The 15,213-nt window shown below is 40.3% G+C and overlaps 1 protein-coding gene across 1 annotated transcript; it reads right to left on the reverse strand.

The window, feature by feature from the left end:
• Window positions 1-1,625: 1,625 nt before the first annotated feature.
• CNGA1 (cyclic nucleotide gated channel subunit alpha 1) lies at window positions 1,626-14,307 on the reverse strand. Its single transcript, XM_036096664.2, has 8 exons — window positions 14,201-14,307; window positions 12,741-12,872; window positions 11,356-11,418; window positions 7,594-7,635; window positions 7,394-7,504; window positions 5,467-5,574; window positions 4,579-4,685; window positions 1,626-3,040 (listed from the first exon to the last, which is right to left on the reverse strand). Exons 1-8 carry the CDS (start codon window positions 14,305-14,307, stop codon window positions 1,626-1,628), a joined length of 2,085 nt encoding a protein of 694 aa, XP_035952557.2.
• Window positions 14,308-15,213: the final 906 nt, after the last annotated feature.

Below are 15,213 nucleotides of genomic sequence, written 5' to 3' on the forward strand. Positions count from 1 at the left end.
GAGCAGTTGTCTCAGGCAGAAACCATGTTCTATATTAATGACAACCCACTCACTCCAGAACTAGTCATTTCCTCTGTAGTGGAGAAATACCTGCTAGCTGATATTGAAGAGATAAAATGTAAAATGCCAACACGAGACTGCAAACGCCATGTACAGTTCAATGAATATTCTATTGGTAGAACAGAATATACTCTACCACAGACATACACTGATCAAGGTCCATAGAAATATCTGAAATGTCAAATTAACAAGATGTCATGTTAAGTCATATTATTATAGGCAGAGATAGAAATTTTATATCAATTCCAGTGATCTCTGTTAAGAATTTTTTTTAACCACATCTGGGTTAAGTAGTAGAAAGCTGTATGATTGATTAGCAATGTCTTCCACAACCACACACTTGTCATACAGTTCCCTTTTCTGAAATTTCTAGAACAATCCCATTAACTCCTTCCTGGTTCTCTAGTTAGGTGCTTCTCAAGCTTTAATGTGGGTGTGAATCACCCAGGGGTCTTGCTAAAAAGCAGATTCTAATCCAGTAGTCGTGGGGTAGGGCCTGAGATTCTGAATTTCTAAGAAGTTGCCCACGCTGGTCCATAGAACTTACACATCTCCTTTCCAGACATTACAATAATTTCCTTTGTTAATCATCCAGCAATGGAATTATTTTTATATCTTTTCTTATTGCTGGCCAGTCAGGTAAGGAAGATAGTAGCCATTGCTATCAGGCCTTAATAATCAGAGAATTTGAAAATTTTATTATAAAAGTACAAATTGAGGGTTGCTGGAGGGGAGGTGGGTGGGGGGATGGGATAAATAGTGATGGGCATTAAGGAGGGTACTTGTTGTAATGAGCACTGAGTGTTACATGCAAGTGATGAATCACTAAATTCTACCCCTGAAACTACTACTACACTATATGTTCACTAACTTGAATTTAAATAAAATCTTGAAAGAAAAAATTCACTATAAAAGATTCCTACATTTTATGATTTTTAATGTTACATATTTATATATAAGCATAGATATGTGAAGTCTGATTTGTCACACTTTCATTGTGAGAAGTTTCTCTTCACCACCCTTCCTAAGTCCTAGACTACAACGATTAATGTCCTTAAAATGACCCTAAAAGAGCCTAAAAAGGTCTAAAAGACCTTAAACTCCCTACTAAATTATCAAATAAATAATATTCACTATAGTTTTAGGACTTACTTTACTTTATTGCATTCTAATTCTTTTTAAAATGGTATCCTGAACATGACGTACATGGTAATTCCCAGTTGCTCCTCCACAATGTAAAATGCCTGAAAGTGAGGGATACTTGTTCACTTTTATAAAGAGTATTACATAAAAGGAGCATATATGAAAAAATCAGAAGATATAGATACTGACAAGTTAATCATTCTATATCTTTGCACATTATCCATTCTGAAAAATCCTAAGGACGATGATCCTTTAATCACAGTACCTCACAAGTGAGTGTGTGGGCCTTGTGCCCTACACCCAAGCACACTCTCCTTATGGAAAAATTCCCCCAGCTGAATCTTCCTCTTCTTCCAATTTAGAGTTGCTTAATCACATCACCAAAAGGATCATGAGGCATGTCCTCCTTAATGACCAGCTTTTCAGTCCTGTGTGGAGTCCAGGAGCCCACTTTCAACTCCAGATCCTTCAAGATCTGAAAATTCTGTGTCAATAAGTGGTTTCAGAAATCTCTCAACTTTGGTTAGTCTTTGCTTCAGTTTCTGCTGCATTGACTCATACTCAGCCAGGATCCGAGCAAACCTTGTTTGCAAGAGGTCTACTGACCCCTCCATTCGGGTGACCTTCTCTTCAAGATCTTTAGGATCACCTCCAGCATTTGCAATATTTAAATCCAGTAGACCATCTTTCATCAAGATTTGCTTTCCCTTCTCTTCTAGCATAGTTTTGGCATCTGGATACTCAGTGAGAGCTTCCATGAGGTCATCTTTGGAGAGACAGAACAGATCTGAGTAGCCAATACTTTTAATATTGGCTGTTCTTCGATTGCCAGCTTTGCTACCTTTAATGTTAAGGATACTGATCTCACCAAAGTAGCTGCCATCACTCAAGACCACAAACTGAGTGATTCCGTCATCTGCCACCACGGCGAGTTTGCCTTCCTTGATGATGTACATCTCTCGTCCGATATCCCCTTTCTTGCAAATGTAATCTCCAGGACTGTAGACTTGGGGTTGCAATTTCAAGACCAACTCCACCAAAAGACCAGCTTCACAGTCCGCAAAAATACGCACTTTTTTTAAAGTGTCTAAGTGAACGTTGATGGCAATCTCTGCTCTCAGCTTATCAGGGAGATACTTCAGGACTTCTTTCTCATCAACTGTTTTTTTGTTGGTCCACAGATAGTCAAACCATTTGATAACTCTCTTTTCCATATCTTTGCTTACATTTCGAAAATGCATATATTGCTTGATCGCATCGATTCTTGCTTGAAATTCAGCTCTGGCAGCATTCATGTTGGAAATCATAGAACCTATGTTACCAACGATGGTAGCAAAAATTAACACTCCAATTAAGAAATCAACCACCACAAAGACATATTCAGAATCCCTCACAGGAGGTGGTGTTTCACCAATTGTGGTCAAAGTCAGTGTAGACCAGTAAAGGCTGTATACGTATTTTCTAGCCAAACGGCCAAATTCAGGATCATTAACATCAGGATACACCCATGTATCATTTCCAAATCCAACAGCTTTGGAAATAGAGAAGTACACACATGCATTCCAGTGGATAATGATGACAATATACATAACAAGGTTAGAAATCCTGAAGATGTTTGGGTAGTTTGTTCTTGTTTCTGTTCTCTGGAAGAACTCAAACATTCGAGAGATCCTTAACAGTCTGTTTAATCTAATTTCTGGATAGTTCCACCCCAGCTTAAAATACAGTAGATCAGTGGGTATCACTGATAGAAAATCAAGTTTAAATTGCAAGTCTGATTTGTATTTCTCTATGAGTTTAGTTTCTTCCTTCACCAGCAGTCCTTGTTCTAAGTAACCTAAAATAGAAAAAAAAAAAAAAAAAACACACAATTTAATGTTTTTTCATTTTTATGCCATTATGAATTTTTCTAAAGTAACCCTAAATGACCTTCACTGAGTTCAGAACAAGAGTTCACTTCCAATAGGGGCGCCTGGGTGGCTCAGTCAGCTAAGCATCCGACTCTTGGTTTCGGCCCAGGTCATGATCTCATGGGTCATGATCTCATGGGGCATGAGATTGAGCCCCTCACTGAGTCCCGCATCGGACTCTGCGCTCAGTGGGGAGTCTGCTTGAAGATTCTCTCCCTCTGCCCCTTCCCTCACTTGTTCTCTCTCTCACTCTAAAATAAATAAATAAATAAATATTTTTAAAAAATAGTTCATTTCCAATAAACATGCTTTTAACAATATAATAAGATATGAGTACTGATCAACATATGGCTATGGGAAATAATCTCTTGAAGAAATAAAAAATAAAATTTTGTAAGTGCAAAAAGTGAGAGCTTATATGCAATGTACTCATACATTGTATATATACAAATCTCTCTAGATCCAGTTCTCTACCCAGGTAAAGCCATTCCTTTTATGAACAGTGTTCTTGGAAATCTCTCTAAACACCCTGGCACTGTACCTAACGCCTCACGCCACTCTCTTGTCAGAACCCCAGCCCCACCCCTGAAGTTTGGGTACCTGCCTTACTGCCTATTATGTGTGTTCTTGCCTTGTCCCTTCAATGTGAAGAATAAATGTCCTTCAGAAGTTCGTTTTCTCTCTCCTTTTTGTCCCCCAGACTTCCTTAGTCATCTGGGATCTTCCCTTCTCCTACGTTGCCACAGTGGGCCTTGAATTTCAGCATTCTGATACATTTCACTGGGCAAAGAATTTGTTCCTCTACCTATACCAGCTACCAGAGCTGTGAGTAGGACACAACAATGGGAGCATTGCCCCAGCACACAGATATATAGAGCATGTCCCTATTTTACATAATGATTCTTTAATGCTATTCTCTGTACAGCGGTTACCTTTGCACACAGAGCGCAGTGTAGAAACAATAAGCTTATCTACTTACCAAGAATACGTAAGGGGAAGCTATCAGATCCTGCCCCCTGGTCAACAATGCCTCACCATGACCACAAAGTTGGATTAAGGATTTGTGTACTCTTACAAAATTTCTAGTACAGCTCTGCCGGACACAGTGATATCCCCCCATGCCTCTTCATGGTATCTCTCTGTTAGGTAGCAATTACCCTTTCATCACAGAGCTGGCAGAATATTTCTGTTCTCTTTACTCCTCTCACATGGCACTAACCCAATGGACAAGTTAGTGGGAGAAAGCTACCAATCCACATTCAAAGGTTGCCTAATAAAGTGAATCGGTTGTAATGACCTAAGCTTGTGGGTAGGCATATGGTACTCTTGCTCTCAACAGTGCCTTTTCCTCTAAAATAGATTTTTGTGAGTTTACTTTGAAGAATACTTGAATTACAAAATTTCAAGTTATACTATAGAGATAAAAGCACAAAATTACAAAATATCCAAAGCTGAACATATTTACCTGTCCTTACTCGTACAAACATATCAAGAAGATAGATTATGTCTGATAGGTAATCAAAAATGAGCCAACATTCTAGGTAATCAGACTGAAGTTCATCAAAACATGCTCTGTAAAAGAAAAACTTGTGTAATTAAAATGAAATGGGGGCAAGTTTAAGTAAATGTCCTCTCTGCATAATTTTTATCATGATAAGAGATCTAATGAACTAAGACTAAGAGGGTCCTTAGAGTCCATAGAGTCCATTTAATCAACCATGGCTTTTCTGAATCTAAGTGGTTGGATTTAGTTTTCTCCTGCTTCTGAATTCCAACATTCTTTCCATTATACTAGTTCACATTGTGAAGACATCAAATAAAAATAAATGGCCTCAAGCTAATGTCAAAATACATTGGGTTATACACATGGATAACCAAGTTCTTATTGACTATCTGCACCCAAAATGCTTCAAGGAATTGTGCTTGGTTCTGCATGGCTGAGATGTTTACTGTCTAAAAGACAGAGAACCATAGAAATCGCTTGGGAAACACATCTTGCTCTAAAACAACCTAGATCTTTGATCTTTCTCCACTCTTGGCAACATTTTTTTCTTAGAGTCCAAAAAATAAAAAAATAAAATAATAAAGTTTCTCCCAAAATTCTAATTAAATAGTTCAGCAATCAAAAGTTTAAAAATATCCCCCTACTCCCCATCCCAGTACTGGATTTCTAAGTATATTGGGAACCAAAGCACCTACTCCTGATTTAGGAAAACACATTGAAAATAATGTAACCTCTTTACAACCTGTGGTGGAGAAAAGAGGTATGTCCCGAAGAGCCCTTGACCAAACTGTTAAGTCAGGTAACTTAGAAACTAGAAGCAGGTCAAGATCCCCAAAAATATATAGATACCTTGCAATAATCATAGTCCAGTTGTACATAACAGGTAAAGTGATGCAAAACAGCCAGTTGTAATACATGTTTCCCGAGGGATCAATAACCTTGACTTCTTTCTTCTCCCTAGCAGCAATTAGAAATAAAGTGGGAGGTTACCAAGGAACAAGGACATTTTTATTTCACATATCAAATACGACTCTGTCCATCACCCACAATTAATGAAACAGAAGTAAGCTGGAGAAACTCACTCTACAAGGAGAAAACTAGCTTGGCATGACTGTGGTAGACATAAGGAATTGCTTAGTGAGGACTGGATAGATAGTTAAAGTACTAGTCTTACATTAAACCTTACGTTAGACTTTTTTTTAAAGCCCTTGTTTTATTGTGATGTTGTGGACATTTCTACCAATCCAGCCACTGAAAAAGAATAGTGGCACAGATCATGCTAAACTCTGGAATAGTCCATTGACCTCTTTGGTAGGTTATGGGGTGAGAGAATGGGGTGTTGCCCCTCCCCTACCAGGTAACAGAACAATCAGGAACTATGCTGTGAGAGGGAACTCATGGCTTCATTCTCACCTGTATGGAAAGAAGAATATAACACAATCTAATAAAAAATCCTTGTTCATAAGCATCTATGAAGGATGAAGAGGCAACAGAGGGCAGAGGCAAGGAAGGAAGGAAGGGAGGAAGGGAGGAAGTAAGGAAGGGGGGAGGGAGGGGGGAGGGAGGGGGGGAGGGAGGGAGGAAGGGAGGGAGGGAGGGAGGGAAGAAGGAAGGAAGGAAGGAAGGAAAGGAGGGAGGGAGTGAGGAAGGAAAGGAAAGGAGGGAGGGAGGAAGGAAGGAAATATACGGTCAAATGGAAAATTTTTAAAATTTTCTAGTATCAACCTTATTTAGGTTTTTTGGGGTTTTTTGTTGTTGTTGGTGGTGGTGTTGGTGGTGGTGGTGGTGAGGTTTTTTAGGGTTTTTTTAAGATTTATTTTTAAGTAATCTCTACACCCAACATAGAGCTTGAACTTACAACCCCAAGATCAAAAGTCACATGTTTTACTGACTGAGCCAGCCAGGCGCCCCAAGCCCATATTATTAAGGATTTTTCCCTTTGTAAAAACCTCAGCAGCTTTCCAGCAGGCACAAATAAGTGAATACTATCTGGTAACGAGTTTTCTTTACGTTTAGAAAACAATTTTCCCTTTAGTAAAAAGATAGCTTTGAAAATATCACTCAGCCTTACCCTCGTGAAATTCTAACCCTTAAATGTTTGTTTAAAAAGGATCTTTCAGGGGCACCTGGGTGGCTCAGTCGGTTAAGCCTCTGCCTTCAGCTCAGGTCATGATCTCAGGGTCCTGGGATTGAGCCCTGCTTCGGGCTCCCTGCTGAGCGGAGAGCCTGCTTCTCCCTCTCCCTCTGCTGCTCCCCCTGCGTATGCTGTTTCTCTCTCTGTGTCAAATAAATAAATAAAATCTTTAAAACAAAAGGATCTTTCAAATGGCTGGTATTTTGATAAGCATTTGTACTGCTCTCAAAACGAAGCATGGGTTTTGCAAGGAAATTTGCTTACTTTTGGAGTATTTGCCATACAGTATTTATGACTCAGAGATGTTAATAAAAGTATTAAATATTTATTTCAACTTAAAAAGATTAATGTTAAGACCCTAGAAACCCAATTTTCTTGAAACCCAAATATCTCCCAATGGTAAATTTATCTTAACCAGAGCTCGAGGAAGATAATTAACCATAACATTGAAAATTCTTGATGAGAAAACTAAGAATAAAGCTACCCCTGCTCATTTTAAGGAAATTAGAAAAAAAATTTGATTCACATTTTATAATAATGTATTTCGTCTTTTACACAGGGTTCCATAACTATAAACTTTCAGGAAATAACCCTGCATCCAAAATCCATTATAAATTCGTTTCTAATTTCAATGCCACTTACTCTTCTTTCTTATCTTTGCCTTTCTCCTCTTTCTTTTTCTTCTCTTTTTCCTTTTCCTTCTTCTTTTTCTTCTCTGAGTCCTTTTTATTTTCATTTTTATCACCTGATTTGCTGAAAAGTGAGAGATGTAGTTACTAACAAGATACGAAAATGTTATGGGCCAAAAAATCTGGAATCACTCATGCCGAAGTCAAACTTACCTCTTCTTTTCTTTTTTCTTTTTCTTTTTTTCTTTTGGTTCTCTAAAGAAGAAATAATATCTAAGTCACATAATCAAATTACATTCTGACTTCCATTCTTACTTACTTTCTTCACTCTCGAGCAAGAATTCTGGGCCTTGCGTTCAGAGACCTGCCCCCATGCTCAGGGACCAGAAATCTGGTCTTCTAATGGAGAGTTCTACAAAAATGGACATGCACCCAGATGATAAAACAAACAAGCAAAAATTCCTGGGTTAGAGCATGTGGAAAATTGAAGGAAATGGAGGTCGATAAAGGCATAAACCCAACAAGGGAAATTTAGGAAACAACAGCCCCCAAGGGTATAATTTCAAAGTCTCCATGTCCAAAAAAATTATTATTTAAAATTTAAGCTTCTTGATATCACTTAACTATTATTAAGAGCTTTGAGAATTTCAAGAAAATGCGATCAATTTTCTTTAGGGGGGTAATCCTGAATGCAGCAATTTTTTATGAGTAGTCAAAAAGCTCCACACAGTGGAATCCTAATTCTTAGAATCATTTACTGGATTTGAGATCACCTTTTTCTATATGCTATTTCCTCTGGAGTGGAGATTATGTGATTAGAGGCCTCTTTGTACAGCTGGCTCTCTATCAGCTGAAGAATGGATTCTGGAATTAGGCGGACCTAAGGTCAAAATAGGCTGCCATTGTTGGCTCAAATGTCTTGGGAAAGTTTACTATTCAGACATGAATGAACAGGCATCTGACTACCAGGAGCGTAGTCAGAGAGGTTGTTAAAGGGCGGGAGATAGGTCTAGGCCTCAAAGTATAGGTAAGAGTTGGAGAAGTTGAGAAGAAGCGTGAGGATGTTAATGGGAAGAAAATTTTCAGGTGCCAATGTACAAATGAATTTAGTCTGTATATGAATAGCCTAGCAGAAGCGGAATGCTGCTACTGAGGAGAAATGGGAAACAGAATGGATAAGGAGGTGGGGCTTGGAACCTAAGGTTGTCATGTACAAAGGGGAACGGAACATAAAAGGCTTGTCAGGGTACTGTTTAACATATATAGTCAAGACAGATCAGGAATGGATAATCAGGAGATTGAGAGCAACTTAACCCAATAAAAAGTCACAACCTCACGAAGAGTTTCTAAACCTGAGCCAGTTCTCAGAAATGAAATCACTGACTGAAGAATGAAATCACTGACAATATATGACTTTTGGGGCTTCCACTGGGTCTCAAGACCCACCACTGGGGTCATTTCTCCAGTTCCTCAGTGTAAAAGTGGAATATATATATATATATATATATATATATATATATATTTGGTCATTGGTAGAACCCTCATCCCTACTAGTGCCTTGGCTTGTAGAGGAAGAGCGACTATAATGGGGGAGGGCCAAGTGGAAGCCCTCGAGCTGCCCCCCACCTGCTGCCTGAAAACAATACTGCATCCTGGACAGGAAAGAAAATGTAATCCTTAAAGACCTCATGTGTGCAGGGGTGGTGGTTCCCCACCACCACCATTTAACTCAATGTCTGGTCCCTATGAAAACCACATGGATACCAGTGGCCGGCAGTAGACTACTGCAAAATCAACCACAGAGTAGCCTCAATTGCAGCTGCCTTGGCAAATGTGAAAAACGATGCACTCACGCAATCTAGACCATATACCTAATGTTCTGGGTCAGTCATGGTGAGTGTGTGATTTTTTATCACTGTCAGGGAAGAGGATCAGAAATAGTTATAAGATGGAAAGCAGCACACATTTATAGTCTTTTCCAGGGCTATGTTGTCTCTCCTGCTCAATGTCATGACACAGCCTAGAGGGACCTGGACCATCTGGACATTCCTCAGCACATTGATCCACTATATCAATGGCATCATGTAATAGGGCCTTGAAAGAGGATTAACTAACCATGGGACAGAAAATGACTACTGACCATGAGCTGGATTCTGTCAGAGTGAACAAGTTATAAAGTTGTACAGCAATCCATCACATGATAAAGTGGTATATCTGGGATCAAGCATGTGGCACGGTACCCTCCCCCCATGTAATCTATCACTGTTGTATCAGCACCTATCCCTCAACTCTCCACCATGGCCATATGCGGGGGTCTTACAGGAGCAGTTGATGGAGCATGGTCTATGAATGGGTCAGCCTGACATCAGGATGCAAGTCAAAATGGGCCATGTCTACACTATAGCCCTACTTAGAGGTGACCCTAGAAGATTATGGTAAAGTTAATCTTACCAGTGGCACAGCTTCAAGCAGTGCACCATCATCCACTTTGTGTGGAAAAAGAAATGACCATGTATGGGTCTGGGAACGAAGGAGTTTCAGTAGGAGTGACTCACATAGGGAATGTGTCCTTCTCATCCCCACAATTTTATGGTCTGTGGATCTAGAGGTTTCCAGATGGATCACGTGTCTTCCAGGCAACACAGTTAGGGTCCCATTAAACATTAAGCTATGACTACTCCCCAGTCACTTTGGGCCCCTCGTGCCAAAAAACCAATAGGCAAGAAAGGGAGTCACCATACTGGCAAAAGTAACTGACTTCTTTCATCACAACTAGATAGTGTTGCTGTTATACAATGGGGGGGGGGGGCGGTATATTTGGCACATAGGTGATCTGCTCTGGTGTCTTTGGTGTTCTCCAGCCCAGTTTTAGTGGTCAATGGACAAATACAGCAGCTATAACTCAAAAAGGGCATGGTGACCAGGGGCCCAAATCCTTTAGGGACAAGAGTCTGTATCATTCATCCCACAAAGCAAATCATCTAGACCAGCAGAAGTGCTGACCAGAGGTGACAGGATTCTAGAATGAGTAGGAAAGGAGGGCGTAAGCTATTTCAGTTAAAGCCTCAAGACCAGCTGCAGCTGTCAGGGACCTAGGTTTATCCCATTAACCTTCCTCCTATAAGATTCCCAAGGAAAAAAGATCAAGACTCCTGGAGGAGGTATATTCCTACATAGGGTGAATTTTCTATATGAAGAAAGCGGACCTGAACAGTGCAAGAAATGTGCTGTCTGGATGCAGTAATGCACAGAACTCTGGCACTCATTCCCCACCGGCCAAGAGTATTGGTTGCTGACAGCTCACAGTCTTCCTCTCCTTTGGCTGGCGTTGGCCTAAGGAAGCCACCATGGGGGCATCATGTTCAAAGCTATGTGCCCCCATCCTAGGGGCTCCCCTCATCCAAGACTGTGCCTGTGCAAAGGCCCAGTCCTACTGCCTAACTATGACACAACTCTGAAGGGGCCCCCCTGCTCTAGAGCTCCTCATATCAACTCTAGCCTCTGAAGGCCAACTTCTCCCTCTGCCCAGTCCTGCTCCCCTAACTCCCTCCTAGGTATCATTCCTAAAAGCACTCGCAATAAACCTTTGCACACAAATCTCCCTCTCAGAGATTGTCTCATAAGGAACTTGACCTAAGACACATTGGCTTAGAATAGATACTGATATTTCATTTATTTTTGTCCACAAGGAGGGGCACTTGCATTTACACGCTAGACAACGGTTTTCTGTATGCATTCAAACACATACACATACATACATACATACATACATACATACATGCTGCTTCTAATATGGGTAGCCACATTTTTCAGAAGTAAATAAACCAACGACAAAAATAACAGAATACCATTGCTATTGTATTAGATAGTTTTCCTAATAAAGATCTCCTCTCTAGCAGCTTCAGATATATTCCTACCTTTTTACTGGTGGTCTTTAAAAGCAAAGCTTTGGTTTTTTATTGTAAATGTACTTACTGCTCCTTATTGCTGCTGTTGTTAACATTGAAAAGTGCAAGGGCACCAGGCGGGTACTGCTCCCTGGAAAATGAAAATCATCATAGTCACCATCTGTATAATGTCCATGGGAAGCAAACAGTCTTAAAGAACAAATTATTTTCGGTTACTAACTACTGCCTAGACATTTTTTTTAAATTTAGTTATTCATTTGACAGAGAGAGACACAGCGAGGGAGGGAACACAAGCAGGGGGAGCGGGGGAGGGAGAAGCAGGGAGCCCGATGCGGGCTCGATCCCAGGACCCTGAGATCATGACCTGAGCCGAAGGCAGGTGCTTAACCGACCGAGCCACCCAGGCGCCCCTAGACCATTTTTGAAAGTATAGAGCTCCATGAAGCTTGAGTTGCTAAACATCAGTGCTGTGAACCAAAGTGATTAGTACATACTTACTAATCAATGTTAACACCAAAAATCAGCATCCTCCATGGCCTCAAGTGAGCCACCTTGGATGCCGCCAATTGCCAGCAAGAGATCTAAGACTTAGACTGTCAGGGAAAATAGGAAGAAAATAAAAGACAAGTAAAAACAGAGGGAAAACTAAAGGTGGTCAGTGGGAAAAGAAGTAAGAGAGAGGAAAAAAGGAAGGAGAAAAAGCAAAGAAAAAGTAAGTATGTTGTACAGGGTGAGAACTCCTGACCCACACCAACGCCACATTCCTCCCACACCCTCCAAGTCACGTGTGGGACGTTTTCAGGAGAGCTTCATTTCCTACTAAGGACGTTTAGCTTTTCTTCTCTAGCTACACACACTAGTGCTCTACTTCCCTGAGAGTAGGGTCAAATGGGATTCAGCATTTTAGAGGATCACAGCCAACCCCTCCCAAGTACAATTGCTTCAGGACCCTGAAAGAAGGATCAGAAAGAAGGAGGAAGTCAGAGAGGACTGGGGCATGAGGTTCTTAAGGGACAGAGACAGGTCTCAGGGAAAATGACCAGCAGGAGCGTTTGTGACTTAAGGCCCCTGTGGACATGAATAATCATCAGGCTGTGGCAGTTTTCCAAGAGAGGAAAAGGGTAAGTAGCAAGTTACTCGCAAGATCCTGAGAAGTGGCTGGGTAGCAGGAATTTGCCAAGCCCACTAGGTGGAGGAGTAGAATACCTTTCTTTCATCTAAGTACTAGTTTAAAAAGATCTGGAGGGCTGGCGCCTGGGTGGCTCAGGTCATGATCCTGGGATCCTGGGATCGAGCCCTCATCGGGCTCCCTGCTCCACGGGAAGCCTGCTTCTCCCTCTCCCACTCCCCCTGCTTGTGTTCCCTCTCTCGCTGTGTCTCTCTCTGTCAAATAAATAAAATCTTAAAAAAATAAAAATAAAAAGATCTGGAGGAATAGATCGAAGTGCTCACCTCTGTGATGGCCCCACTCTGTGTGAGTTATTTCTATAGGAATCCCTTGCATGGCAGTTTTCATTCTCTGATTCTTCAAACATGGAGACACTGTCATCATCATCATCATCCTCATCATTATCAGAAAAGGAGCTATGGTCCAACAGGAGGCAGAGATGAATTAGATCAATGTTTTAAACCATTATGAAGGAATAACATTTCTCATTAGGAGGACCATTGCTTCATCTTCTCTCCTTCCCTCTCAAACTAACATATAACCCTTTTTAATTAGAGTGAAATGAGAATTTTCAGAATACATGGAATTAGATAAGGTATATGCACATTCAATAAAATGCATGTAATTAAGAAACTACTGTCTAGGTCTTCCATATTTCTTTTATTTGATTCATTGATTAATGTTAATATTTATCAAATAGAAAGTATGAATCTGTGCTTTAGATCACAGTATACATTTGTATGAACAAACCTGTAATAACATTTCTTCCCTCAAAAAATAAATTCAACCACATTTATGCATGTTCTATTCATTTATAAGGTAACCATTTTATTTATTTTATTTAAGAGCAATTAATTAACATACAATATATTATTAGTTTCAGAGGTAGAGGTCAGTGATTCCTCAGTCTTATATAATACCCAGTGCTCATTACATCACGCACCCTCCTTAATGCCCATCACCCAGTTACCCCATTCCCCCCACCTCTCCTCCAGCAACCCTCAATTTGTTTCCTATAGTTAAGAGTCTCTTATCATTTGCCTCCCTCTCTGATTTCGTCTTATTTTATTTTTCCCTCCCTTCCCCTATGTTCACCTGTTCTGTTTCATAAATTCCACGTATGAGTGAAATCATATGATAATTGTCTTTCTCTGATTGACTTACTTCGCTTAGCATAATATAGGGTAACCACTTTAAATTATACTTTTAAAACATTTAGCATTTCACACTTTGTATTGTTTTCACATTCATCTATGGCAATGCTATCTCTGCAGATTTGAAATGTCCCATAAGAAAAGGCCTTGCCAATGATTAAGGAACTATATGGCATAAGTGCTTCTAAATAATGACCACAATAATATCTATGTTCATTTGTGAGACAAGTTATGCTGTTCCAAAGTATAAATAAATTGACGAAATTAAATAAATTACAAAGATCAAGGTCACAAATTAAAAGTTAAACTGAAATTAAACCTAGTTAAATTTAAGAATGGTGGCTGGTATTAAAAATGCATGGAGGGGCGCCTGGGTGGCTCAGTCGTTAAGCGTCTGCCTTCGGCTCAGGTCATGATCCCAGGGTCCTGGGATCGAGCCCCATATCGGGCTCCCTGCTCAGCGGGAAGCCTGCTTCTCCCTCTCCCACTCCCCCTGCTTGTGTTCCTGCTCTCGCTATCTCTCTCTCTGTCAAATAAATAAATAAAATCTTTAAAAAAAAAAAATGCATGGAAAAAATGCATGGATTTACCTGCCTGCTGCATTTTCCATCCTTCTTATTTCCTTTTCAATATCTGGAGCAACCACATTGGGAACGTTTACAAAAGAGTACCATGTATTGATAATATGTTTCCTCATGGTTAGTTTAATATCTGGGGAGAAAAAAAGCTTATTAGTAAAAAGACTTTATATATTTATATATATAACCAAAAGTTTCACTCTACCATTCATCTAAGGCTGTCATAATGATTTTATGTGGGAATTATTCTTTAATAGAATACAGATGTGGCCTAAACCCTTAATTACCACTAGCTAGTTTTTTGTGTATTTTTTTTAAATTCAAGAATATACCAGAGGTGAGGGCGCCTGGGTGGCTCAGATGGTTGGGCGTCTGCCTTCAGCTCAGGTCATGATCCCGGGGTCCTGGGATCTAGTCCCGCATCGGGCTCCCTGCTCCTTGGGAGCCTGCTTCTCCCTCTGCCTCTCTCTCTCTCTGTCTCTCATGAATAAATAAATAAAATCTTTAAAAAAAAAAAAAAGAATATACCAGAGGTGCAGAATTTTTTTTTTTTTAATTTCGGATTTATCCCAGCTTTAAAATATTCAGGCAATGTAGGCATAAAACAAAACTATAGGGACCACGCATACACATCAAACAAGTAACAATAAAAAGTAGTAAAATAAAATACCAAGACGAATGTAATCTGCTGTGAATGTCTACAAGCATTCAAAAAAAGGCGGGGGAGGGGGTTGGGTTCTTGAGCGATATTCAAACTTTGGAGTGAAAAAGGTTGCGACTGATCCACATTTTTAGCAAGTCCCCTAAATTATTCTGATACATATCATGCTCGGCTTCCCGTGCTACCATTTCAGGCGTCAGGAGAATGCCAAGAACCAAGAGATCCTGAATTCCCTCAGGTATGTCCGATCCCGCGTGGGTTCGAGCCCAACTTCTTGCTCTTGCAGAGGTGCGCACACCGCTCCTCGCCTTCCGGGTGAGGCTCTGCCCGGACCCCGAGACCAGGCGACTGCGCTCGGGCCCGA

This window comes from Halichoerus grypus, chromosome 3, assembly GCF_964656455.1.
Source record: "Halichoerus grypus chromosome 3, mHalGry1.hap1.1, whole genome shotgun sequence".
In the NCBI taxonomy this organism is placed as follows: Eukaryota; Metazoa; Chordata; class Mammalia; order Carnivora; family Phocidae; genus Halichoerus; species Halichoerus grypus.

Excerpts from the sequence above, each read along its gene's own strand:
- CNGA1 (XM_036096664.2), bottom strand. The coding sequence starts at position 14,307 with ATGAGGAAACATATTATCAATACATGGTACTCTTTTGTAAACGTTCCC. Across the intron at positions 5,575-7,393 it reads GGCAAAGATAAGAAAGAAGA|GGAGAAGAAAGAAGTCAAGG; the intron begins GTAAGTGGCATT and ends AATTGCTGCTAG. Across the intron at positions 3,041-4,578 it reads GTTTGTACGAGTAAGGACAG|GTTACTTAGAACAAGGACTG; the intron begins GTAAATATGTTC and ends TTTCTATTTTAG.